This window comes from Capra hircus, chromosome 11 (assembly GCF_001704415.2).
Source record: "Capra hircus breed San Clemente chromosome 11, ASM170441v1, whole genome shotgun sequence".
Classification (NCBI taxonomy): domain Eukaryota; kingdom Metazoa; phylum Chordata; class Mammalia; order Artiodactyla; family Bovidae; genus Capra; species Capra hircus.
In genome coordinates this window covers 66,889,650-66,915,949 of record NC_030818.1, presented here as the reverse complement: position 1 = coordinate 66,915,949, position 26,300 = coordinate 66,889,650, and the positions used below count along the sequence as shown (strand labels likewise).

Here is a 26,300-nt window from a genome sequence, read left to right as displayed (position 1 = left end):
GGATGTCTGAAGCATGAAGATTAGAGCAAGTATCATAGACTGAGTCCTCTTTCCTCTCCCACGGAGGAGTGGGGAGCCCCCACCCCCCACCCAATTTTGGATTCAGAGAACTTTGTCCCCTTTAGGACAAGTGGCCACCTTAATAAATATTTGTAGAGTTGGTGAATGACATTAATACAAAAAAGTTTTGAAATTTCTCTTAATGTTTTAAGGCAAATGCATGAGATTCTTTGTGATCCCATGGACTACAGTCCCCTAGACTCCTGCGTCCATAGAATTTTCCAGGCAAGAATACCGGAGTGGGTTGCCATTTCCTCCTCCAGGGATTCTTTCCAACTCAGGGATCGAATCTGCCTCCCATGTGTTTCCTGCATTGGCAGGCACATTCTTTACCACTACTCCACCTGGGAAGCTCGTATTAAGGCATGTTGATGCTTAAAGAATCACTTTTTGGAAATAGCTGGTTAAGCTACTTAAGCTACATACTTACTTTTCCATGACTTTAATCTAAAGTTTAGCGTTTTCACTAATTTGGTCATCTCCTCAAACCCTTTGTCCTTGTTCTTCATTAGGCCAAACTACTTACTATAGAAACTGTTGTCTATAATTGAAGTTTCATGATGTCACTCCTTTGGCAGAGAAAAATCCCTATTTGCTTTTAATATGGAAACAAGTGGCTGCCCAAGCCCCTCTGGGAATGACTTACTTTTTAATCTGTTCCTCATACATTTGCTTCTGTGTTTCTATTTCCTTTTGCAGCTCCTGGACCATCCTCTGCAAAGATTCAAGTTCCTCCTCACCAGAGATTTTTTTCCCAGGCCCAGTTTCAGAGTTTAGGCTGGCAAGAGCATCTCTCTTGGAGTCACAGGCCTGGGGTGAGAGTGTACTGGCTTCATCCCCAGGGGACCCAGGCTGGGTGGGGACGTTATCATAGGTAGAAGTCCGCTGGGAGTCGAAAAACTGTGGCATGCCTTGAGACATTGTTCTCCTGTGCCCATCCCCAGCCTTCGCCTCCGAAGAAGATGACCAGAATTCATTTTTAAAGATCTCTGCTTTGCAGCTGTTGGCACCTTGCAAAGCAGAGGTCAAGAAGCATTTCCGGTTTGGGAGTGTCTGAGTCCTTTTTCGTGATTGCAGCTTCCAATCTCCTGGCTTGTCCCTGGATGTTTTGTCTTCTAGACACCCGTCGTTCGGCTGTTGTCCAGTGGGGCTGGTTGCATCTGAGTCACTGGCCTAAAAAAAAAAAGGCCACGGATGTTACATGGGTTTTTACACAAGTGTCATGTTCTCAGGATAAGGATGAGTAACTTGAAAGAAGGTGCATCTATGAAACTTCAGAAGACCATCTCTTTTATGTCCTTGGTATTTTCTTTATTATTGTATTTTAGATTAGAGGATAACTACTTAACCATTGTGATGGTCTTTGCCACACATCAGCATGAATTGGCCATAGGTATACATATGTCCCTTCCTTCTTGAACCCCCATTCCATCGTCCACCCCATCCCACCCCTCTAAATTGTCAGAGAGCACTGACTTTGAGTTCCCTGCATCTTACATTAGACTCCCAGTGGCTATGTATTTTACATATGGCAATGTGTATGTTTCAATGCTATTCTCTCAAATCATCCCCCCTCTCCTTCCCTCACTGTGTCCAAAAGTCTGTTCTTTATGACTGTGTCTCTTTTGCTGTCCTGCATATACGACTGTCAATACTATCTTTCCAGATTCCATATATACATGTTAATATATGATATTTACCTTTATGACTTGCTTCACTCTGCAAAATAAGCTCTAGGTTCATCCAGCTCATTAGAACTGACTGAAATGCATTCCTTTTTACAGCTGAGTAATATTCTGTTGTGTATATGTACCACAACTTCTTTACCCATTCATCTGTCGATGGACATCCAGGTTGCTTCCATGTCCTAGCTATTATAAATAGTACTGCAATGAGCATTGGAGTACATGTGTATTTTTCAGTTATGTTTTCCTCAGGATATATGTCCAGTAGTGGGATTGCTGGGTTGTATGGTAGTTTTATTCCTAGTTTATTAAGGAATCTCCAGATTGTTCTTCATAGTGGCTGTATCAATTTGCCTTCCCATGAACAGTGTAAGAGGGTTCCCTTTTCTCCCCACTCTCTAGCATTTATTGTTTGTAAATGGTCATCATTTTTGATGATGACCATTCTGACTGGTATAAAATGATACCTCATTGTAGTTCTGATTGGCATTTCTCTAATAATGAGCAATGTTGAGCATCTTTCCATGTGTTTCTTAGCCATCTATATGTCTTCTTTGGAGAAATGTCTGTTTAGGTAAGAAGACCATCTCTTAATTTGTCACATTAGTTGATTTTCTGCCTGGCATTTTTTTCAGAAGAATATTGCATAAATACTTGAAGGAACTCATGCTCTAGAAGTGAAATGCTGACTAAAATCAATTGCTTGTGGGAAAGAGTCCTAAAATAAGATCTTTTAAAATAACCTTAGAATGGGGAGGCTTTTCCATGACCCAAATCCAGAAGCCATAAAAGAAAAGTTTGATAAATTCAATCTACATGGGTTTCCATGATTTCCCAAATTAAAAGTAAGCCACAGAAATCACTATATCCCAAATCAAAAAAGAATTAACAAACTAAAAAAAAATATTTGCAATGCCTATCACAGACAATAGGCTATTTTTCCTAATACATAAAGTTCATAAAATTTGAGAAGAAGAAGACCAATAATCAATAGAGACATAGGCAAAGAACAAGGTCAGATGGCTTATGTAGGAAAATACAACTGGTCCTTACACATAAGAAAACAATGTTTGGATTCTCTTACAACAGGAAAACTTCAAAATTAAAATTAATGAAATATCAGTTCTTTCCTATCAGATGGGAACCCCCACTCCCTGAAAGCTAAAATACTCTGCTGGGAAAAGTGTAGGGAAATAGATTATTTCATGCATCACTGGTGGAAGTACAAAAGAGGACAACCACTATTTAACAATTTTAATCAAAATTACATATTATAAATCTATTTACTCTCTGACTCATCAATCCCACTTCGAGGAATTTATCTCAGAAATATATCTGTCTGAGCATGAAATAAAGCATGGTCAAGATTATTTGTGGCATCCTTGTTTGTAGCATAAAGGAATAAAAGTAACTTGCTCATCTATAGGGGTTGGCTGAGTAGATCATGGTACATGCACAGAATGGAATACCATGTGTGTTAGTCACTCAGTCATGTCCGACTCTGTGACCACATGGACTGTGGTCTGCCAGGCTCCTCTGCCCATGGAATTCTCCAGGCAAGAATATTGGAGTGGGTTGCCATGCCCTTCTCTAGGGGATCTTCTTGACCCAGGGATCAAACCTGGGTCTTCTGCATTGCAGGCAGATTCTTTACCATCATACATCTGCCAAAAACACAGTTTATGAAGTTGCTGTCTATGTATTGACATGAAAATGTCTCCAGGGTATGCCATTAAACAGAAAAATTCAAGATACAGAGTAGCATGTGTGTATGCCTCTGTGTGTGTGTGTGTGTGTGTGTGTGTGTGTGTGTGTGTATGAAGGGAGAGAATGAGTATGTTATACCTTGTATAAAAAGGGAAGTAACTAACAGTTTACATTCATATTTACTTAAGTTTTCATAAAGGAACGTTGGGAGGACAAAAAAGGAACTGATAAAGGCAGGGAAGAATGAGGTGGGTGGAGAGAGCAGAGGGAGCTGAAGTTCTAAACATATCTTTTTCTTTTGTTTTGACATTTTTGTATCATGGATATATATGTTTAGATTAAATTAAGAAGAAAGAGAAAAAGACTGAGCCCTAAGTGTAAAATCAGAAAGTCGGGGCTCAAGCTGTCATTCGAGGCTTCCAGCTTATCACCTGCGTCAGCAACCCCACCTGGAATCAGAAGGGCCTGGGCCCTGAGATGCAAACTGGGTCTAAGTCCCACTCTCCTGCCATTCTAGTACCATCACCTTGGGCTAGCTGGTCGACCTCCCTGAGACTCAGCACCTCAGCTCTAAGATGTGTAAGATAAATTCTGCCCTACAGAGGAAGGGTGACGACTCCGGACGTGATCTATTTAAGGTCTCCAGCACAGTGCCTCTCTTTAGTGTTACACTAAATACAGAAACCTGTCAAATGAGCAAAATGGCCACTCTCAAGGATGTCCAGGATGATTTCACTACATGAAGTAGGAACATTTCTAAATATTAATTTGATTTTAGAGTATTAGTAAGATGCACTGTATCCAGACAGGCATCACCCAAGAAAAATCACAACCACCACCACCTTTTTTTGCAATACTTTCTTCATCATCCACAGGATTAACAGTACTGTAGGCAACGCACAGCACCTCGTCGACTGGGAATTTTAGATCCATGACTTGGTCACACATCAAGAATCAAGCTGCTACGTAAAGTTCACATGTTCTTTTAAAAAATATTTGTTGCTCTAAAGATGTGAAAATAGTTGAGCTTTGTAAATTGTTGGCCTTAGTCTAAATTTCAGAGTCTGCAGAGTTTTTTGACATTGTGAACGTGAGCTGCAATCCTTCAGTACAGAGGAGGGGGTTGACATTGCTGAGACAGCTTATCAGGGAAAGGGAAATAATACACAAACACATCACATACTCTGAGAAAGAAATCACGTTTCATGGCTTAGCAGGAAACCAGTTCTCTCTGGACTTTCACCCGGAATTTTCAACAACTCTCACTGAAACGCTTACACTGTGGTATACATTAATTTCCCTATCAAACTTCCCTGGACTGCATTTGAAAGAGTTTCCTTTTTAATGCGGGCTTCAGTGAGGACTCCCATTGCTCAGTCACTGGGGGGTGGGCACACACGTCACTAATCCATCTCCAGGATACCAACAAAAACTAGACTTTGAAAGAGGCCAGGCTTTCAAGATGCATTCAAATGAGTCTACACCAGCTGCGCCCACTGCCACAGCATCTCCCAGGACTCCCCAGATTGCCAGCCCAGAGCAGCTCTTACATGGAATGACCTGGACTGAAGGAAGAGTTGGATGGAAAGAGGAAGGTTTTCTACACCTTACCATGTTACTTACACTGTCTGTCCTAGAAATTGGAGGGTCCTCAGTGGCATCCCAGCCCACAGAGCTTCGTGCAACTGGAGGTTTCTTGGGGTCATTTTGGGGGGCAGGGGGGGATAAAGGTGCATCCTTGGACTTGGGGAAAAGGACTTCATGGTCTCTGATCATCATAGTCATCACTCTTTGGATTTGAGGAGTCCCTGAAAGAAAGAAGAAAGAGATTTGTAGTGCAAGACCATGGGCAGGGGGCAGGCAGTCCTCAAGGGTCTCCACCCATGAGATGTTGCTAAACTTGACTCTAAAACCACATGGCCCCCAAGGACTTCAGTTATTCTTCACAGGACCCTTCTTAATTGCCTGGGATAGGGGATCCTGAAAAGGATGAGACAGAAGTATATGGGACCAGGGTGAAAAAGGGTTGTTTTCAGCCTATAGTCCTCTGCATCGTCTTTGATTAGGAAATAGGGAATACAACAAGAAAGAAAATGAAGACATCTTTTTCTCCTAATGTGGTCCTCAATATGACATCTGATTTCTTACTGCACATATACCTAATGTGTGCCAAGCATACTGTCTCCCCAAAATCATGGCAGACATCAATACTCTGTGTCAGGACTCTTTACTGAACTAAGACACAGCCTCAGAAGTCTTTTCAACACAGCTTTACAAGTAGCCTCTTTCTGAGGTGTCTTATAAAATTACATTTGTTTGCACTCTCTGGTTCAGTTCAGTTAAGTTCAGTTCAGTTGCTCAGTCATGTCCAACTCTTTGTGATCCCATGAATCACAGCACGCCAGGCCTCCCTGTCCATCACCAACTCCCAGAGTTCACTCAGACTCACGTCCATTGAGTCAGTGATGCCATCCAGCCAACTCATCCTCTGTCGTCCCCTTAAAAGTCCTCCTGCCCCCAATCCCTCCCAGCATCAGAGTCTTTTCCAATGAGCCAACTCTTCGCATAAGGTGGCCAAAGTACTGGAGTTTCAGCTTTAGCATCATTTCTTCCAAAGAAATCCCAGGACTGATCTCCTCCAGAATGGACTGGTTGGATCTCCTTGTAGTCCAAGGGACTCTCAAGAGCCTTCTCCAACACCACAGTTCAAAAGCATCAATTCTTCGGCGCTCAGCCTTCTTCACAGTCCAACTCTCACATCCATACATGACCACAGGAAAAACCATAGCCTTGACTAGATGGACCTTAGTCGGCAAAGTAATGTCTCTGCTTTTGAATATGCTATCTAGGTTGGTCATAACTTTTCTTCCAAGGAGTAAGCATCTTTTAATTTCATGAATGTTTAAAAATACTAAAAGACTAAGAAACACCAGCTAAATGTTTTTGTGCTAGCCTACCATACTGTGTGATGACTGATAAATCTCTAACCTCTCTGCTCTGTTGTGACCCAGAAAATAAACTGCCTGCTGATTTCACAGGGTTATTTTACAACTCAGATAAGATAATCTACAGAAAATGCTCAGCAAATTGCAGAGCAATTTGGTAGTGATGTCACTGTTATTACTTCCTCTGCCCCTGCCATCACCATGGGACCAGCGGTACCTCTCATGATCACAGCAGGGTCCTCAACCTTCGACCTGATGAGATTCACACCAATCACAGTAGCCAGATTGTCCACGCTCATTTTGTTAACTCCACAGTTCAGCTGGATTTCATGGAGGAACCTGCGGGCAGCCAGGATATCCCAGAGTGGGAGACAAGAAGTTGCCACAAGGAAGTACTTCCAGGTACCAACAAGATCACAGAGGTATGTCTCAACTCTCCTCCTGGTCTCAGGAATGGGACCAGTCTGCTTTGACTACAGGAATTCGGCTTTGTCTCGAAAGAGTCAAGATCAAGGAAGACGAGAAACAAGCAGCCCAGCTGCTGAGGGTGGTGTAGGGGCCAAGGGTGGATAGGAAATTACTTTGGCATGAAGCAGGGCCCAGTGCAAGGAGCTAAGAGGAGATGAGAACGACTAAAATGGGTGCAGACCATGACTAGTCTTCACTTTACAGGCTTATCTCCCAGGCTCTCTGTACATCCCAGCTGAGTCCAGAGAAGAAAATGTTATCGTGAGATTTCATAAATGGGAACTCATGATCCCTCCTTGCTCTCATCCTCAGAGTACACCACTGAGCATCTCAAATTTTCAGCAGGTGCTCAAAAACTAACAATGAATTTTCACTATAATTCTACCCAGTTGAGGCATGAAGCTCTCAGACTCATTATTAAAAAAAAAAAAAAACAACACACACACAAAAAAACCCCCTGAAAAGATCAGCAAAGGGATTTCTAAATACTATCTCTAAAAAACACTTTTAAAGGAATAGGCTGAAACAATATAAAATTCCCAATATGGAGAAATTCTCAGAGAAGGGTGTGGTGTCCAAATGAGGAAACTTTATGGAATATTACGGAGTCATATATAACCCTATTTTGCGACATAGGAAAAGTCTCAAACTATAATGTTTAACCAAAAGAAGCAGGTTACAAATATATATATTATTAACATATATACATATTTCTAATTTGGTATAAAAATTGTTTCCTTATTATTTATATTGATAGATGTGAAGATCTAGCACAGAGACAACATTCAGAAGGAAACACACTCAAATGTTCATAGTGATTTTTGCTGGGTGAGTGGACTTGGGGTAGTTTTTGTTTATATACAGTACTTTGTATTTTGCTGGTTTCCAAGCCAAGCATCTATCTCTTTTATAATTGGGAAACAATAGAAAATATTTTTAAAAAATAAAGAGAAATTCAGCTCTGTCTGAGATGGAGATCCAGGTTCCTAACTCAGCCCGATCTGGGTCAATCCACATACCATGTGTTGCCACAAAGTGAGCACACAGCAGGTCCTCAGAAAGGGAACTAAGAAAGATGGTCTGGAATGAATGCCTCTGGGTGCTAAGTTATGATCCAGAGTCAGGAAGATGGGAGATAATTCTAGAAAAATTATAAGGATTCTGGGTTCTAATGCCTGTCCCAGGATTCTGGGCAGCCCTGGATTAGGTTTGAAGGAGGATGTATGTTTCCTTTTTATGTTGATCAGATTTTCAGGGGATCCTTTAAATTATCTTGGGGTCACAGGAAACTACCTCAGTGGTATGTGAATAGAGTTGATCTTCCAAAGGTCTGAAACAAAATCTCTCGAGTTCACAGAGATACTCTTTCCTCCTCTAAATGGGGGCTTCTTTCTGGTGTGGCTGAAAATTATGGAACTGATTCCAGGGGCCCCTTACCTGCAGATGTAGCTCAGGAGGCTATAGTTGTCTCGGGGAAGAAGAGAGAGCTGTTTTATCAACTCCTGCTGGGCCTGGGAAGAGATTTCAACACCAGTGAATGAGGCTGCTCGCTTGCCAGCAATGGGACCCTGGAACATAATTGGGGTTTATCTCTGCAGGAGCAACACTTTGGCAGTTAATCCTGTCTGTCTCCATAATTTTCTATGTTTTTTGAAAAAATGTTTCATTTTGAAATAACTATGAGTCCACAGGAAGCTGCAAAAACAGCATGGAGATGCTCATTGCTTTTTGCACAGTGTATTTCTTTATTCATCTGCAATTATGCTCTCCTCCCCAACTCGGAGCTACTCTAAGGCAAGAACTAAGTGATAACCATACTCACAATAATTGTTTGTTTCGTAAATGCTAGAGATGTAACACTCCAATAAAGAACTGGACCAGAACCAAATGCCCCCCAAGCAACTTCGAATGTATTGAGAAGGAGGATGCTTCTGAGAACTGGGATTTCAAGCAATATGGTTTTCCTGGAACACACTGGGACACAAGGCCAGGATGACCAACCTGGAGGGCAGGTGAGAGGTCTGAAGGTTAGAGCTCCATGATGACACTGAACGTCAGAGAGAGTCACACAAGGAGCGCATGCGCCATGAAGAAAGACTACAAACTTTCTTTCCTCTTTTCACTCATAGTACCTGCAGGGGTTGCCATCACTATTTTCTAAAGATTTTTTTTTAATGTAGATCATTATTAAAGTATTTATTGAATTTGTTACATTGTCGCTTCTGTTTTATGTTTTGGTTGATTCTGGCTGCAAGGCATGTGGAATCAGCTCCCTAACCAGGTTTGGAACCCACATCCCCTGCATTGGAAAGTGAAGTCTTAACCCCTGGACCACCAGGGAAGTCCCAAATCAATAATTTAAAAATGTGACTCACTTGTGACACATATCCCTTGGTTCTCAAAATGATCCTGTTATGAAATCTAAGTTTGTACTGTCTAACACAACAGCAACTTGCCACATGTGACTATTATAAAATATAATAAAATTAGAAATGTCGTTCCTTAGTTGCACTAGCCACATTTCAAGCACCTAGTGGCCACATACAATGAGCAGTTACTACACTGGACAGTGCAGCTATGTAACAGTTCAATCATTGCAGAAAGTTCTCTTGGTCTAAGAACATAAACTGAGTCTTACAGAAGATACATCATTTGCTATTAATAAATGGCAGAATCAAAGTTAAATTTATTGCAAGTTTTTCTGTGCACCATTTTGCCAGAGAGAGCTCTTACCTTAGTAGTGCTAAACACAAATCTCCCCCCGCGCCCAATGTGGGGAGTTAGACCCCTTTAATAGCTGTGTAATACAAACGCATTCATGGACCATTTAGTTTTGCAAATCTTGATTAAAAACCATGAAGGTTTTATCATTGTCAGTAGGGTTTTACTGGTTTATTTGCTGGTTGGTTAGTTTGTTTAACATGATTCTAATGTGGTTAACTGTTGACTCTAAGGCCTTTAAGGAAACAATTTACCTCAGGATCAAAACTCCTGCTGGTGAAGAGCTTTGTGATGTTGCAGACAGGAACTGTAGGCCCTGCAGGCAGCTGTGGCTGAAATGAGCCAAGGAAAGTTCCTGTCCTTCCTCTCCCTGGCATATGTTCTTCATATACCCACGCCTGTCATGCATGGTATCACAAAGCTAGAACACTCAGGCCCTGCATCTGCCCTCTAGGTTGGTCAGTTTGTCTTTCTGTTCCAGCAGGTTTCAGCAAGGCCATATTGCTTGAAACCTTCTCAGAAGCATTCTCCTTCTCTTACTGGCTTTAAGGTGACTTGAGGGTATTTGATGATAGTCCAATTCTTTGTTGGAGTGTGACATCCCATAAAGACTGTCACCGTGATTGGTTTCATTTGACTTTTTGCTGTTGAGAAAGTTCTAGTTTAACAAAGTATCTCACCAAAAGGTCCACCCTGACCCACTGTTGCTTGCCTACCAGACTAGTGTTCAGTAACCATTACCTTCTTCCAAAGTAGGACAACTTACTCTAATGACATACAAACCTTTGCCTCATCTGAATTCATGAGCTGCCCACAGAGCAGGAACCCATCGTACTGGCTCCAGGGAACCACGGGCTCTGGGAGGTCTCGGAGGTAGAGCTTCAGCAGGGAGGCCACCGTGTGGACATCTGTATCTCTGGAAGAAAATAAGCAATGCTTTTTGAAAGTAAAGTTCCAGAATTCTCCTCACCTCCCTGCTGGCGATCCACTGAATAAAATCCCAGATCCCCAAAAGGAAATTTTGCAAAGGAGTAGACTTAGCAACATCAGCAGCAGAGTTTAATAAAGACACATTTGACTAAAATATTTTTGCTACTCCCCCTTCTGGAATAACAATCCCCGACACCATTTCCTTTATCTCTTCTATCTAAGTGTCTCAAAGATAAGTTGAAGGTCTACTTTTCCATTAAACCTGTTAAACTGTATAACCTTCATTGCTTTCTTCTTTCTCTAAGTCACTTCAGTTCAGTTCAGTTCAGTCGCTCAGTCGTGTCCAACTCTTTGTGACCCCATGAATTGCAGCACGCCAGGCCTCCCTGTCCATCACCAACTCCCAGAGTTCACTCAGACTCATGTCCATCAAGTCAGTGATGCCATCCAGCCATCTCATCCTCTGTCGTCCCCTTCTCCTCCTGCTCCCAATCTCTCCCAGCATCAGAGTCTTTTCCAATGAGTCAACTCTTCACATGAGGTGGCCAAAGTACTGGAGTTTCAGCTTCAGCATCATTCCTTCCAAAGAAATCCCAGGGCTGATCTCCTTCAGAATGGACTGGTTGGATCTCTTTGCAGTCCAAGGGACTCTCAAGAGTCTTCTCCAACACCACAGTTCAAAAGCATCAATTCTTCGGCTAAGTCACTTAGTATACTACAATTTAGCATTTTCTATGTAGTTTATAGTTTTTCATGTGATAACTCATTTATAGCTCTGGCCCATTGCTCTCTTTAATCCCTCAGAGAGCTTAGCATAGTTCTGGGGTTCATTCATATATTTACATGATCATTTATTCAACACTTGCTCTCAACAGCAAGTGTTGAGAGAACCTACTAGGTTCAAGATACTAGGTCAGATATAGGGATTTCAGCAGTGAACCCTGAAATACCTGAAACACACAAGACCCCTGTCTTCATGGAGTAACAAAGCTGTACAGACTCAAATGTTACCAAGTCATTATAATACTGTGTGGTTAGTGCAAAGACAAGGCAAGTTCAGGACCTGGGACTGCATCGAAATGTAGAAAAGGGATATCCCACATAGAACTGGGGAGTCCTGGGAGACGCTTCAGACAAGATTTGAAGAATGATGAGGAATTAGGGCATGGGCCAGGCAGCACATTATCAACAAGGAGGATGGAGGCAAGACTGGGTAAACCATGGCCCAGAAGCCATATCTGGCCCATTGCCCTTATATGTATATCCTGTGAGCTAAGAATGGGCTTTACGTTTTTAAATGGTTGGGGGGGGGTGTCAAATGAAGAATATTTCATGGCAAGTGAAAAATCATATGAAATTTGAAATTCAGCATCCATAAATAAAGTGTTATAGGAGCTCAGCCATGCTCATTCATTTTTGTATTGTCTTCAGCTGATTTCATGCTATAAGAACAGAGTTAAGTAGCTGCAGTAGGTACTGTCTGACCCACAAAGCCTAAATATTTTATTTGTGGCCCTTTAAGAAAAGTCTACTGATCTCTGGGGTTTATGGAGCTATTGCATTTATCCCACAGCTCTATAAGAGAAAATGAGTCTGAATATACCATAAACTTGAAGCTCAATAGTGAAAAAACATATGCTTATTTCATTCATAACAAGAAAAACTGGTCATGCACCCCACTGTTCATAACAGCACTATTTATAATAGCCAAGAAATGGAAGCTGTCTAAATGTCCATTGACAGATGAATGGATAAAGAAGATGTGCTATATATATGCACAATGGAATGTTACTCTGCCTTTAAAAAAAATCTTATAATGCAATTTGCAGCAACATGGATGGATCTAGAGATTATACTAAGTAAAGTAAGTCAGATAGAGAAAGACAAATACACGATATCACTTATATGTGGATGGTACAAATGGACTTACTTATAAAACAGAAATAGACTCATAGACATAGAAAACAAACTCATGGTTACCAAAGGAAGAAGGAGAGTTGGGATAAATTGGGAGTCTGGGATTAACATATACACACTGCTGCTGCTGCTGCTAAGTCACTTCAGTTGTGTCTGACTCTGTGCGACCCCGTAGACAGCAGCCCATGAGGCTCCCCCATCCCTGGGATTCTCCAGGCAAGAACACTGGAGTGGGTTGCCATTTCCTTCTCCCTCCAATGCCTGAAAGTGAAGTCACTACTACATATAAAATAAATAAACAACAAGGACTACTGCATAGCACAGGGAACGACAGTCCATATCTTGTGATAACCCATAATGGAAGAGACTATGAAAAAGAATAGATATATATGCGTGTGTAACTGAACCACTTGGCTGTGCACTTGAAACACTGTAAATCAACTATGCTTCAATTAAAGAAGAAAGAAAAAGAAAAACTGGTGTTTGTAAGAGACAGCCCCAGTAGTATTTTGAAAAGCTGTGATGTGGTAAAAGGTTCAGCTGATCTGAGTGCTTCCTGGACATCAGCAATGGGGGATACAGAAGTGGATGGGCTGGGTGGGAGCCACTGTTGGAGGAGGGCCAGGAGGGGTGGATTTGTGCATGAGGAGGTGAAGGCAGGCATTTGAGGCCTCAGAAACCAGAACATCACGGCCTGACTGTGGAGCTCTCGGTCTTGACATTTCATGTAAATGTTTTCTCTTTGGTTTGTTTTGACGGCTGGTGGTTGGGGCTGCCTTCTGAAAAGACTCCAGCCTTTGCGGCCCGTGAACTCTAACTCCAAAGCAGAACTCCAGCAAGCACAGAGCCCTGCCTCTGCTCCACTGCTGCCCTCAGGAAACCAGGGGTGGGGACTAGTCACTTGAAGGTGGGGATTCTGGAAAAGACTTCCCTGCTGAGTCACTGCCTAAAAATACCTTGGCAAAGCCCTCTCATCAAAACGCAGGAGAAGTTCCCCAGAAAATAGCATCTGACACTTTGCAGAGCAGCATTCTCCCAAGTCCAGAAATCTCCTTTGTCCCAAGGCCCCTGAATCACTGTCCACCCAAAGGGCATCTCTGGTTTGATTGAAGCCCGTCCCCTTCCCCACATCCTCTAATCTTACTCTGCAAGTGCCCCTGGAGTGCCTCTAAGTCCTGCCCCTCCTTTCCCCGCCCTGTTCCAGAAGGCCATCGTCTTTTGCCAGGATTCTGCCCCAGCCCCTATTTGGCTTCCTGCTGCCACGACTCCATTCTCCAATGCATCGTCCGTCATGTGGCACAGCCCCCAAAACTCAGAACACACCCACAGAACAAATACAGAAAACAAAGAATTTGAAATGAGAAAAATAGTATAGATAATACATCAAGATCCAGAAACTTTTGAAGATAAACACAACAACAAAAAAGTCAAACTTTATAGATAGCTCAATTAGGAGAGGGTAATAGCCAACATTAGAAAAGAGAAAGGGACTGTAACCACAGATACAGGATTGATGCTTCAAAGTTATCATCAAAAAACACAATTAGCCATCTAAATCATCATAGAATATTACAATCCACTGAAAGCTTTCCAGTTCATTTTGTCAGGGGAAGATAATTCCGCTTGGCTAAATCCTTAGGCTTGTTTATTGTATCTCAGATTAAGTGCCATTTTGGGGTGAGAGCAAGAATACTGGAGTGAGTTGCCAAGGTCCCCCTCCTCCCAGGGGATCTTCCAAACCTAGGGATGGAACCCAGGTCTCCTGCATTGCAGGTGGATTCTTTACTGTCTGAGCCAACAGGGAAGCCCCCTAAATCCAGCAGATCATGTCAAAAGCCCGCTGCTGAAATGAAAAATGATGAAAAAGTGAAACTAAAAATAGATGAAAAAAAATACCGTCTATTTTTCATTTTGGGGGGGCACTTAACACAATAGAACTATACAGTTTTGTCTCTAAATTTTTGGTTTAATGTCTGTGCCCCCATGGTTACAGAACTGGCTCAAATATCATGGTTATAGTCTAAATTTCCAGCATGATTTTTCCTGAGTTTGCTTTTTCTTCAACCTAATGAAATGTCCTCATATATATATTTTTTTAATCAAAGACTAAAAACAAGTCAGGAGCCAAGTGACCTCTGAGTTCAATGACTGACCCATCAGAGATTAGCCAAGGCCTCTCAGATGGTCTGCTGACCCTTGCATCGTAACACTGACCTTATAATGTGGCACACTTGTCCTTTTCTCACAGAAATATAGGTATGGGAAGTGAATCATATATGGGCAGTATCCAGCCCAGAAGTAACGAGACAAAGACATTTTCAAATTCTTATTTATATGTTTAATGAGAACCAGATACATCTGCAGTAGAACCTACCAAATAAGAGCACCTTTGTTTTCCTTCTTTCTAGTGAGGTAATTTGGGGGATCTGATGGTGGAACTGCACACAAGCCCAATGTAGAGGCTCTAGACAAGTACCCTAGGGGTCACGTGGCCCCAAGAGTCGGCTCTGAAGAGCCTCAGGTGACCCTTCTTTCTTTGAATGTGTAAATTCTATTCCTCATTCCTAGGGGGTGGAGCAATCAGACAAGGTGTGTGTAACTCTCCTTCCTCCAGCCCCAAATATTTCACAGGAATCAAAGACTCAACTCCAACCACCCAGGCTGACTTTATAGATGTAGGAGCTCAAGCCTCGGGCAGGTGTTTGGCAACTCCCATAATCACCTCCAGTCCTCCTGGCTGACTCTCATTGCTTTAGCAATAAGCCATCTGCATCTTTTGATCCACGCAAAGCTAGCTAAAAACATAAGAAGAAAAGTCAGTGTGAAGGTGGTGCACTTGATTGAACAGGTGCCTGATAGTGAAATGTGATTTATGGTCCTCCCAGAACGCTCTGTAAATTTGATGCCCGTAACCTGCTCTCATTCCAGTAACATCTTCGCCTGTTGCTTTCTTGTTAAAACACAGCACCTTGATAAATTAACCTGTTGGATGTCAAGGACAGCAGAGACAGACATATGATGCTCCAAACCAAGACATTGGCTGAGAATGGGGAGAAAGAGATGGGTCTCAGCAATGCTTCTGAAGGAGAGTGGGCATCATTGGTGACTGGAGTGGGAGGTGAGGGAGGAGGGTGAGATGGGCGACACAGTACCACACTTAGCCGTCCATGGTTGTCCCAGGATCAGCCCTAGTCCTCCATCGTAAACAATCTCCTGGGGGGATTTCAATCTTTGGAGACTGGTGAGAGTTCAGGCTCCGCTCACTAAACCTTGGTTTATGGGCTGCTGATTTGGAAAGAACAATGGCTCTTTCTTGCCAGCAGGACAAGCGCGTGCAGGCAACTGAGCAAGTATTGCACAACAGGTCAAAAGTATCCAGTGTGGGTGGGGGCTGCGCGAGTTGAGCAGGGCAGAGAAGAAAACTTCAGCTGTGTAGATGCAGTGGTTGTGGGGGTGGGGGGGGGGGGAGGGTGGAAGAAACATCACTGCACCTGAAATGCCCCAAACAGGGCTGGGCAACCTCCATAGACGAGATTGGGAAAACACCAGGCTGCCATGATGTCAGTCTGTACTCCCTCCCAAAGGGTTCTGAATTAAGTTCAGAGTTGCACAGGACTGTGATCCTGCAAATAAGCAAGAAGTCCTGGCCCTGGCCATTTCTGGAAAGCCAAGGAAGACCATCGGAACCCTTGGATATTGACACAGTACCTAATCCACCACCCCAAGTCTGCCCAGCCAGCTCTGCCATTCTCCATCCCTCATCTGCTTCAAATCACGCGCCTTGAGCTAGGCCCTGTCTTTCTCCCTTAGTCCGCGTTCCGCTCCCCCCATATCCTACACACCTCTTGACTGACCTGCGAGGCCCTAGTCCTAGTTCATGTCCTCTCTCACATAAACGGTCAGCATGCTTCTCTAACCATGCTCCAGGCTCCCAAATTTAGAGTTATGAGCAGAACAAAAGGCTTTTTCTGTTGCAAGCCAGGGATTTGGGAAGCATCTATGCAAGTCCCATAGCTCAACTAGTAGACAAAGATCCTCTCAGCCAAGCAGGCCACAGGGGCGATGAGGTGAGCACAGCATACCTGTCAAAGGAGGGCCGCTCCCCCGCGTCAAAAGCATCTCTCAGCTGCTTCACCAGGTTGTCCTGCCCAGGCAGTCGGAAGATGCCCTCTTCATTCAGACCATGCTCCAGGATGAACTCGGCACACTTCTCCACCAGGATGGGCACCAGGTGGGGGCCGAACTTCTGCTCATAAGCCACGGTCTCATCCAAGCGCTGGCCAAACACAGCTGGGAAGAGAGAAAGCAGGGCCTGCCCGTTACTCCGATTTCCCTTGGCAGAACTGAGCAGTCAAAGTGATAGGATTTTCTGCAATGATACTGAACAAAATATACAAGACAAACCACACATCATATTTTCTGGGGCTATAAAGTGGGGGCTGTCCATTTGAGGCTGTCGGTCAGTCTGTTTGTCTACATTTATAGTATTTAAAAGAGCAACTCACTTTTAATGACTGCTTGTTTTGTGCTAGGAATTACGCTAAGTTTGAACACCTTTCCTCACTTAATCTTGAGAGCCAACTACATGAGATAGTATTGTTATACCTGTGTTACTATTAAAGATATGGAGCCTTAGAGGCGCTAATGAACTTGCCAAGGTCAGGTGCCAGGACACAGAACAAGTCAGAATTCACACCCAGGCAGTAAATGCAAGAGGAGCAAGTAGGCCATTCTGAATTCTGCTTGTGCCATTTAGCATTAAAGCATAATAGTCTAACATCCATATGATGTCTCGTACTGTATTAAACCATTGCAGCGTTTTAAATAATTTATGTTGTTTACTATGTTCTACTGTTGTTAACACTGCCACAGTGAACACAGTCACTCGCCTAGCAGAGTTCCTGGAATGTATCAAGTTCAATGTATAATTTCTAATTAATTGATTAATTAACATTTGGATTGGATGAACATTGGTTTTTCCTCCTTTTGAACTATTTCCTTAGGGCCAATTCTCACATGTGGAATTACTAGGTCAAGCCGTTTGAACATTTTAATGACTATGGTAGGCAAATTGCTTTCCAGAAATATTTTTCCGAATTACACTGCCTCCAGCGAAGCATGTGTGGACCAGCTCCACCCAGCCCTGCCAGCATCTGGCTCTATAATTTCCCCACCCCAGCAGTGGAACAAGGTTAGTTTATGAATCAGGACACTGGCTGACTACCCATTTCCCCACCAGGGCCCCATGCCCGTCATGTCCTGGAGGTCAGAAGACAGTCATGGTTTCATTTCTGTCCTGCCTGGTTTTCTCTCTGGCATCATTAGGGCTCTGCTACACTGACTACTCCAATCCCTAGGACACTGTGCCCAAAGTCCCTCTGTTTTCCCCATGATTCTCTCTCTGGTGGGTCCCCGTTATTTGGTCTCTAATTAATGTGGATCCCACATGTAAGAGCTGCAGCCATATCTCTGTGATCGGGGTCCTCCTTACTCCCCACTGCCCGAGGCCAAGCTGGACACCTCCCTTCCCTACCTCTGCTGTGGTCTCCTTTCCTGTAATTGTTCAAAATCCTCCTGCTAGTTACCTTTATAAACAACTGGTCCACCCAAGTATGCTTCCATTATTAATAGTCATCCACTTCTTCCCCAATTGCCACAGTGGCATTTTTCAAATTACCCCTCAAAGCTCCAGGGGATCCTCATCACCTCAGACCTGCTGAGCTGTTTTCTGTTTTACTTACAGCATTCCAGTGAGACTGTCTGCTTAAATATTTCTGTGGGTAAAATTTGAAAACCAGGGCCAGCATCCCTTAGGTCACCAACTGGGCCAGCCCCCACCTACCTTTCTGGCCTGACTTCCTCCCATGCCCCCAAAGGCACCTCACTCTGATGATCTCAAAGCCCACAGTACTCACCAGACTATACACCCTTGGACGGTTTCTTCTAGCTGCCCAGTCCGCTCATCTCTCTCTTCCCTGTCTACTAAGATTCTATGTCTTCCCTGAAGTGAAAGTGTTAGTCACTCAGTCGTGTCTGACACTGCGACCCCATGGACTGTAGCCTGCCAGGCTGCTCCGTCCATGGAATTCTCCAGGCAAGAATACTAGAGTGGGTTGCCATTTCCTTCTCTAGGGGATCTTCCCGGCCCAGGGATTGAACCCCAGTATCCTGCATTGCAGGGAGATTCTTCACCATTTGAGCCAGAAGGGAAGCCCACGTCTTCCTTGGCCCAACTCAAATACCATCACCTCTGCCAAGACTTCCCTGACCCAGCCGGAGGCACTCCATCCTCACTCAGTGCACCCATGTCCCTTCTGTACCATCCCAATCCTTTTCTCACCGAGTTACTATCACGTACCTGTGCTGTGCCCCCTGCAAGACTGTAGGCTCCCTAATGCCAGGAGGAGGCCAGGAGAGTCACCTGCACTCAGAGCTTCTACTTCTTTTCTTGTCATTCATGTAATCTCTCAATCAAACTCAACCTGATTTCACCTTTATGTTTAGCATGGGGACAAGGCAGACAGTCAAACAATTTTGCTGAATTACTTAATGAGCTTTGTCATCTTTAAGCAAGTGCTTTCCAAGATTAATGACAATTTGGGCATTTCTGTAGTTTAAACCCTAATAGGGATGCCCTCAGGAAGTGATTTCAGCCTCACACTGGCATCTACTGAGTGCCCTGCATGTATCAGCAGCGGGTCATGTGGAATGGGTTCTATAGACAAGGGCCTGTAGGAGGTGACTCTCACTTTCAATTAGCCTACTACCAAGTTATGAAAATGAAAGGACCCATGCAAAATGATGAGAAACAATTAGAGGGTGTCAGGAAATATATAGAATTAGGTTTCTAATTGTCTGTGAAAGGAGCTAGATAGATATTTTCACCAAATTGGAAGGAAATGATTAATTGATCTGACTTAAAAGATGCTTACTCCTTGGAAGAAAAGTTATGACCAACCTAGGTAGCATATTCAAAAGCAGAGACATTACTTTGCCCACTAAGGTCCATCCAGTCAAGGCTATGGTTTTTCCAGTAGTCATGTATGGATGTGAGAGTTGGACTGCAAAGAACGCTGAGCGCTGAAGAATTGATGCTTTTGAACTGTGGTGTTGGAGAAGACTTTTGAGAGTCCCTTGAACTGCAAGGAGATCCAACCAATCCATTCTGAAGGAGATCGGCCCTGGGATTTCTTTGGAAGGAGTGATGCTAAAGCTGAAACTCCAGCACTTTGGCCACCTCATGTGAAGAGTTGACTCATTGGAAAAGTCTTTGATGCTGGGAGGGATTGGGGGCAGGAGGAGAAGGGGATGACAGAGGATAAGATGGCTGGATGGCATCACTGACTCGATGGACGTGAGTCTGAGTGAACTCCGGGAGATGGTGATGGACAGGGAGGGGTGGGATGCTGCAATACATGGGGTCACAAAGAGTTGGACACGACTGAGCGACTGAACTGAACTGAATGCATAGACAATGGGGCATTTAAAAAGTTTCCTTTGAGAGTTCTAGGGAGGGCACCTTAGACGGAAAAGCAGATGTGTTTCAGAGCAGTTGACATTTGGGCTCAAGGAGCCCACTGGATCACAGTAGAGAAAGATACCCCAAACACAAAGATGTCAGAGCTGTCAAATGTAAGCTCTGTTTCTGAGGTCTTGAGGCAGATGATCTGAAATCAAGCTCCTTCTTACACACCTCTGCACAGCCTCTCCACCAGCTTTCCTCCTCGTCTGAGTCTCTCAGCTTTGTTCCTGTGCTCATTGTCTCTTCCTCCCATGGTCCACACTCAGGACTTTCAATGTCATTCTCCCCAGAACACACATTTCCCAACATCCCTTTACCCTCCAGCATCTCCTTGGGTCCAAATCTTCACCACACCCTTGAACCCACCACCCATCCCCTCCCCTCTGTCTTAGCAGGTGACCTTGTCTCCTCTTGTCCTTATCTCCCCAAACAGAGGACATCATGAAAGAAACTGATCTCCAGTCCCTGCCTTTCCTATCCTCCCTCCTCTGTCCATCTGCCTGTCCTCTCTTGGAGGAAGAAAAGTACCCTGTGCTTTTGTCTAAGATGAAGTTTCTTAAAGTGGGGTACCCTCCTTTTCTGTCTTTTCTAGGACTTCATTCTTCTTTGATATCTTAAATTGAAAGAGCATCTGCATCTAAGTCTTTACCAGTTTATTAAAGAATCATTTCCCACCCCAGCTCTCCTGCAATCAATAAATACTTCCTTTCTTTTCTTCACCAATATGCTTACAGAGAAACATGTATGCTTCTGGAAAGAGTCATCCACACTCATGGCCTTCATTGTTTCCCTTGTTATTCATGTAACCTCTCAATCTATTTCAATCTGGTATCCTCACCAGCATCTTCTCATGCCCTCCTAATAGCCAAGTCTGACAAACCTAGACAGCATATTAAAAAGAAGAGACATTACTTTGCCAACAAAGGTCCGTATAGTCAAAGCTATGGTTTTTCCAGTAGTCATGTATGGATGTGAGACTTGGACCATAAAGAAAGTTGAGTGCTGAAAAACTGATGCTTTTGAACTGTGGTGTTGGAGAAGACTCTCGAGAGTCCCTTGGACTGCACAGAGATCAAACCAGTCAATTCTAAAGGAAATCAATCTTGAATATTCATTGGAAGGACTGATGCTGAAGCTGAAGCTCCAATCCTTTGGCCACCTGATAAGAGCTGACTTACTAGAAAAGACCCTGATACTGGGAAAGATTGAAGGCAGGAGGAGAAGGGGACAACAGAGGATGAGATGGTTGGATGGCATCACTGACTTGATGGACATGAGTTTGAGTAGGCTCCAGGAGCTGGTGATGTGACTCTTTGGTCACAAAGAGTCAGACACAACTGAGCGGCTAAACTGAACTGACTTTCATTCATTCCACAATCTGCTGGTCTTCTCTGAAGACCAATGGTATTGATTCTCCTTCCTTCCTCAAGACTTCCTCCCTACACGGCAATGAAACCATCCACCTTCACTTTAGCCTCATCTCCCTGCAGGCTCCTCTGCAGGTTCCTGTACTTGCCCTTCTTCCACCTGCACTTCAATGTGTCATTTCCTAGCATCCCAGTTCAGACTTCTCCTCCCTCTAGATGTTATCCTTGGGAAAGTTCATACAAGTCCATTCATTTGGATAGCACCCATAAATTGACACAAATTTGCATATCTGGTCCAATCTCTTTCTATAGATATCATCTCTGCCTCTCATTTCTTTCTCTCTCTCCTTTATTCCTGTAAGCCCAATGTCTGACGGCAGTTCTCCCACTGTCTTCTCCAATCTCACTCTCATCCCACTCCCAACTCTCCCAAGTCACTGCTCCTCCTATAGACTTTCTCACAAGCAATAGCAATTCAGTCAATCATTCAAGCAGCAGGCACTTTCCTAGGCATTGAGAATACAAAGCCATTAACACAAGGTACTAATTATTGTACATTAGAATGATGCGCAACACCCCTTCCTTCCTTCTTAACAGATCAGGACATTTTCAATTCACTTTAAACTGCCTCTCTTTTCAATCCTCACTCGTACTGCAAACATTGTTGTAATGGGTGCTTCAGCAATTCTTTTTTTTGAAAACTCCTTCCACCGGAATTCACAAAATCATTTGGCAAATATAGCCTGAGCATCTGCTGCAGCCCAGATTCTTTGGTAACTGTAGATTATGATAGAAGGGAAACCAGCCTTCCTCTTGAAAACTCTGGCGTGAAAGCCCTTCCTCCTCCCCACCAGGAAACCTGATTTTCCTGCAGCCTGAACTCAAATGCCTTTTAAGAGGGAATTGGTTATTCCCTACATTGTGCTCACGGCACTCCCTGTGTATACCTCCATCACTTCTCATGTCGTCTTATGATGATTTATTTAAGTATTTCTCTTCCACTGGACTGTGGGTTCCTCAGAGGCAGACAGCCTGTCTGGCTCACCATCTATTTTTATCTCCTGGCACAGAGCCTGGCACATGACAGACTAGTCCTCAAAGAGCTGTTACCTGCTGTCTCCCATTCCTCCTGTTCCCTGTCCCTTCTCTCCCAAATGCACTCTGGTCAGCACTTCCCCAAACTTGCACTTGTCAAGGAAATCAATTTGTTACTGTTGTTCAGTCACTATGTCTGCCTCTTTGTGACCCCATGGACTGGCAGCAGCGCCAGAGTTTGCTCAGATTCATGTCCATTGAGTCAGTGATGCTATGTAGCCATCTTATCCTCTGCTGCCGCTTACTCCTTTTGCCTTTAATCTTTCTCACCATCAGGGTCTTTTCCAGTGAGTCGGGCTCTTCCCATCAGTGGCCAAAGTATTGGAGCTCTAGCATCAGTCCTTCCAATGAATCTTCAAGATTGATTTCCTTTAGGATTGATTGGAAAGGAAATCAATGGCCTCTGCATTTTTAAAGTCTGGTGATCAAATTCTCGGTCTTTTTCTGAACTGCTGCGTCAGCAACACGTGACACAGCAAATCATCCCTTCCTTCTTGAGACAATTTCTCACATGGCTTTCGGTTCTCCATTTATTTCACCAGCCTCATTTCTCAGCCCCCTTGGATGACTCCTCCTTTCTCCCTGTACACTAAAGGTTAATGTCTCAAGCTTTTCCTTCTGCCTTTACATGTACTTTATAATCTCACAACTTTAAATATCACCTATGTGATGAAGACTCCAAACTTTCCAGCTCCAGCCTAGAAATCCGTGCAAGCCAGTCTTACCAACAAGAGATGACCACTGCCTGCTCTGGAGACACCAAGACCCCACAGATCCCTTCTAATATGAGAGAAAGGGCAACCTTGTTTCTTCAGTTTGTTTACATCAGCGTTTGCCACTCTTCATCTCACATCACATGTCATGAGTTTAGAGTCCAAAATATCCCTGGAACTTCAAAGACCCAATCCTGAGTTCTACCTACCTCTGAATTCTGGATCCTGATTGCTAGAGTATCCTGAATTCTTTGATCCTGGGTGGACAAAGAATTCAAAGATCCTGAATTCTTTGATCCTGAGTAGATAAGAAATACCTAGCTATAAGGGAATAGATGAACTGAGAAGTCTAGGGAAACTAGTGATGGATCAGTGAAGGGGAAAGACAACAGACAGTGGGTTAGAAAGTACTCAGAGACCATTTCCTACCCTATGGATACTAAGAGGAGAAACCCAGCTCCCTTTTCTCTGCCCTCGTAGCTTGCACTCAGCCCTTCAGGGAACTGCCCTTTCTACCCTCTCCAACCACTCGTCCACTCAGAATTGCTCATTACTTTGGACCCGTTACCATTAACAAAAGCATTTCCATCTAAACAGGTACAAATTTAAGTAATTATAATATGCTATATAATTATTAATACATTTAATTAATTAAGCTAATTTTATGACAAACTACCTTAAAATTTTCATGTGCTCTTTCATTTAGTCCTCTTAAAAATAATAAAGTAGCTATTAGTGTCCCATTTTACAGATGAGAAAACTGAGACTTGGGTTACAAATCTGTCCAAGGTCATATTAATGTTTACCCTGGGATTCTAAAACCAGTATACTTTAATCTTTCTTTTGTAAAGTCAGTGGAATAAAATTGTCCAGGTAAAATTTCAGACATCCAAAAAGCTCAAGGAAACAGAGAAAGGGGTAAACTGTCTTGTGTCCTCTCACAAGCCATCCTTCACTCCTTACTTCTCTAGCTTCCACCCCAGATTTGCTGGAAAACCCCTGAACACTGTATTGATTCTGTTAACCACAAGTAGGATTAGCTGTCACCTCCTTTTTAGTCTCATTCCTCCTTCATCATTGCTCAAACACTCCTGGATCCAGGACAAGAGCCCTCCCACCCGGCCTCCGGTCCAGCCCAGGTCACGGAGAGGCCCCTCTCTGCCTCTCTCTCCCTGCTCTCCTCTCCTGTCCCCAGAGGCTCAGTCCTAGGAGCATACCCCTCTCAGACAGGAGGGAAAGGGAACACTGGGCAAAGCGTCTTTTTGTGGAAGAAGCAAATCACAAAATTGGAAAGAAATACCTTTCTTTTGGAGCTTGGGTGTTTTCTTCCTGAAATTCCAGCAAAAGAGCAGTGCCAGGGCAGGAAAGCCACAGCCCAGCTCCCACCGCGGCATCCTGGGGATACGAGGCATGATGGGGGCCCAGGAATCGTACTTTCTGCAGGGCCAGCCTCAGACCTTCCCTCCTCCACAAGCTGCAGGAACCATTCTCTCTTGTTTCCAGATCAACACATGCTTGTAAACACTGCTCAGGTTCTGACTCCAGCACTGAAACCATGGGATCTGTCGGCACCTGCCCCGGCCCTCCCTTCCTCCTTCCCACACATCTTCTCCTCCCCACTCACCTTAACACACATGACTCTTGGCTTTTAAAGAGTGAACATAAAGCTGTCAAGGCCCCTGCAATAAAAATAAGTGCCCCCTTTTACTTAGCAGCTAATTGTCAACTGCCATTCAAGGAGTACCAGGGAGGTGCGTTAAAAAAAAAAAAAGAAAAGAAAGAAAGCCCACACACAGCCCTTCCCAGCATCGCTCCATATATCAAAGCCTCTGGCAGGAACACAGGATTTCACTTAGCGCTGATGAAGCCAGCCCACCCTTCCCTGGAAATGAGTTGCACGTGGCTCAGTTGAGCCTTCAGAGAAAAGGATCTTGGAGGTGGGTTGCTGGGTAAAATGAGAAGATTTCCCCCCCTCCCACTGAGAAGACTCAGCAAAGAGTGCAGCAAGCCAGCTAGGCGTGCCCAGGAGACTTGAAATGGACTCTTGGCGTCAGGGGGAAGACAGGAAAGGGCAGGGAAGGACTGCCAGGTAGGATCCTGGACAGTGTGATGCTGCCAACCAAGTTCATCCCTCCATGCACTCATAGAAATGGAGCGCTCATCTTTGATACCACATTCTCTTTAAGTATCAAATTCACTCCCATGTCTGGGCAATGTTACCATGGAAACAGTATGCAAACCTGCTTGCTTCTCTCCATCTCCACCTTCCTTACCCTCATCCAAATCACCTTAGCATAAAGACCCAGCTTTAACCAGGCTACCTCCACTGTTCACACCTTCCTCTCACTCCAGAGCCCATTCTCCTTTCTGCCACAGGACCTTTGTATATGCTGTTCCTCTGAGACACTGTGCCTCTTCCCCCTTCTTTGCCTAGTTGGCCTTTTCTGGCCCTTCAGATAGAAGCTGAATCATCAATAGTTTCCGGAACTTCTTAATAAAGATGTTCCCCCCCACCCCCACTATGGCATCATGAGTTTTATTCTTCATGGTACTTTATGCAATTGAAACTTTATGGGTTACCTTGGAGCTTTAACTTCTTTTCTATGTCTTTTACTAGACTATGAAAGTAGAGACTTTGTCTTTTTTTCTCTCCTTTTTCTCTCTCTCACTGTTGTACCCAGTGCTGGCACAGTGCTTGGCGCATGACACATGCTCAAGAAATATTTGTTGAGTAAATAAATATTTGTTGAGTATCTGTCAAGTGCTGAGGCCTCAGGGGAAAGGAGGGGAAATAATTAATGAAAGAAACAGAGACCATCCCTTGTAACATCCCGTTTAGCTAGAGAAAAAGAAGCAGGGCACATGGGGTAACAGTGAATTACAGAAACCACACTCCCTTAGGCAACACTGGGCTGAGGGTTGTGAACTTTTGCTCTGAAGGCTGCAGACACAGTAAGAAGAGAGGGAGAAAAAGAACCCAAGGAATAGAACAATTTCATATTTATATGCTCCATGCCTAGTGCTGGCAAACACACAAAGACTCTTAAACCGTGGGACCGGCCCCCAGGGTCTTATATCCTGGTTGGGCGGAGCAAAACGACACACAACCTAGAGCAGCGCTTCTGTGCCCAGCAATGGCTCAGGAAAACCTCAGAGGCCAGCCTCCAGAG

The 26,300-nt window shown here is 43.9% G+C and overlaps 1 protein-coding gene across 3 annotated transcripts in view; it reads right to left on the bottom strand.

The window, feature by feature from the left end:
• ARHGAP25 (Rho GTPase activating protein 25) overlaps positions 1 to 26,300 on the bottom strand; it is a 93,206-nt gene that overhangs the window by 2,603 nt on the left and 64,303 nt on the right. For 2 of the 3 annotated variants that reach the window (XM_005686825.3, XM_013967851.2), the window contains 6 exons: positions 16,516 to 16,723; positions 10,370 to 10,502; positions 8,303 to 8,376; positions 6,615 to 6,736; positions 5,076 to 5,260; positions 707 to 1,233 (listed from right to left, as the gene is read on the bottom strand). In XM_005686825.3, coding sequence (XP_005686882.1) covers positions 707 to 1,233; positions 5,076 to 5,260; positions 6,615 to 6,736; positions 8,303 to 8,376; positions 10,370 to 10,502; positions 16,516 to 16,723 — 1,249 coding nt within the window. Of the gene's footprint in view, positions 1 to 706; positions 1,234 to 5,075; positions 5,261 to 6,614; positions 6,737 to 8,302; positions 8,377 to 10,369; positions 10,503 to 16,515; positions 16,724 to 24,430; positions 24,703 to 26,300 lie in introns of those variants that run through there. The other variant, XM_005686826.3, reaches the window with a different exon arrangement.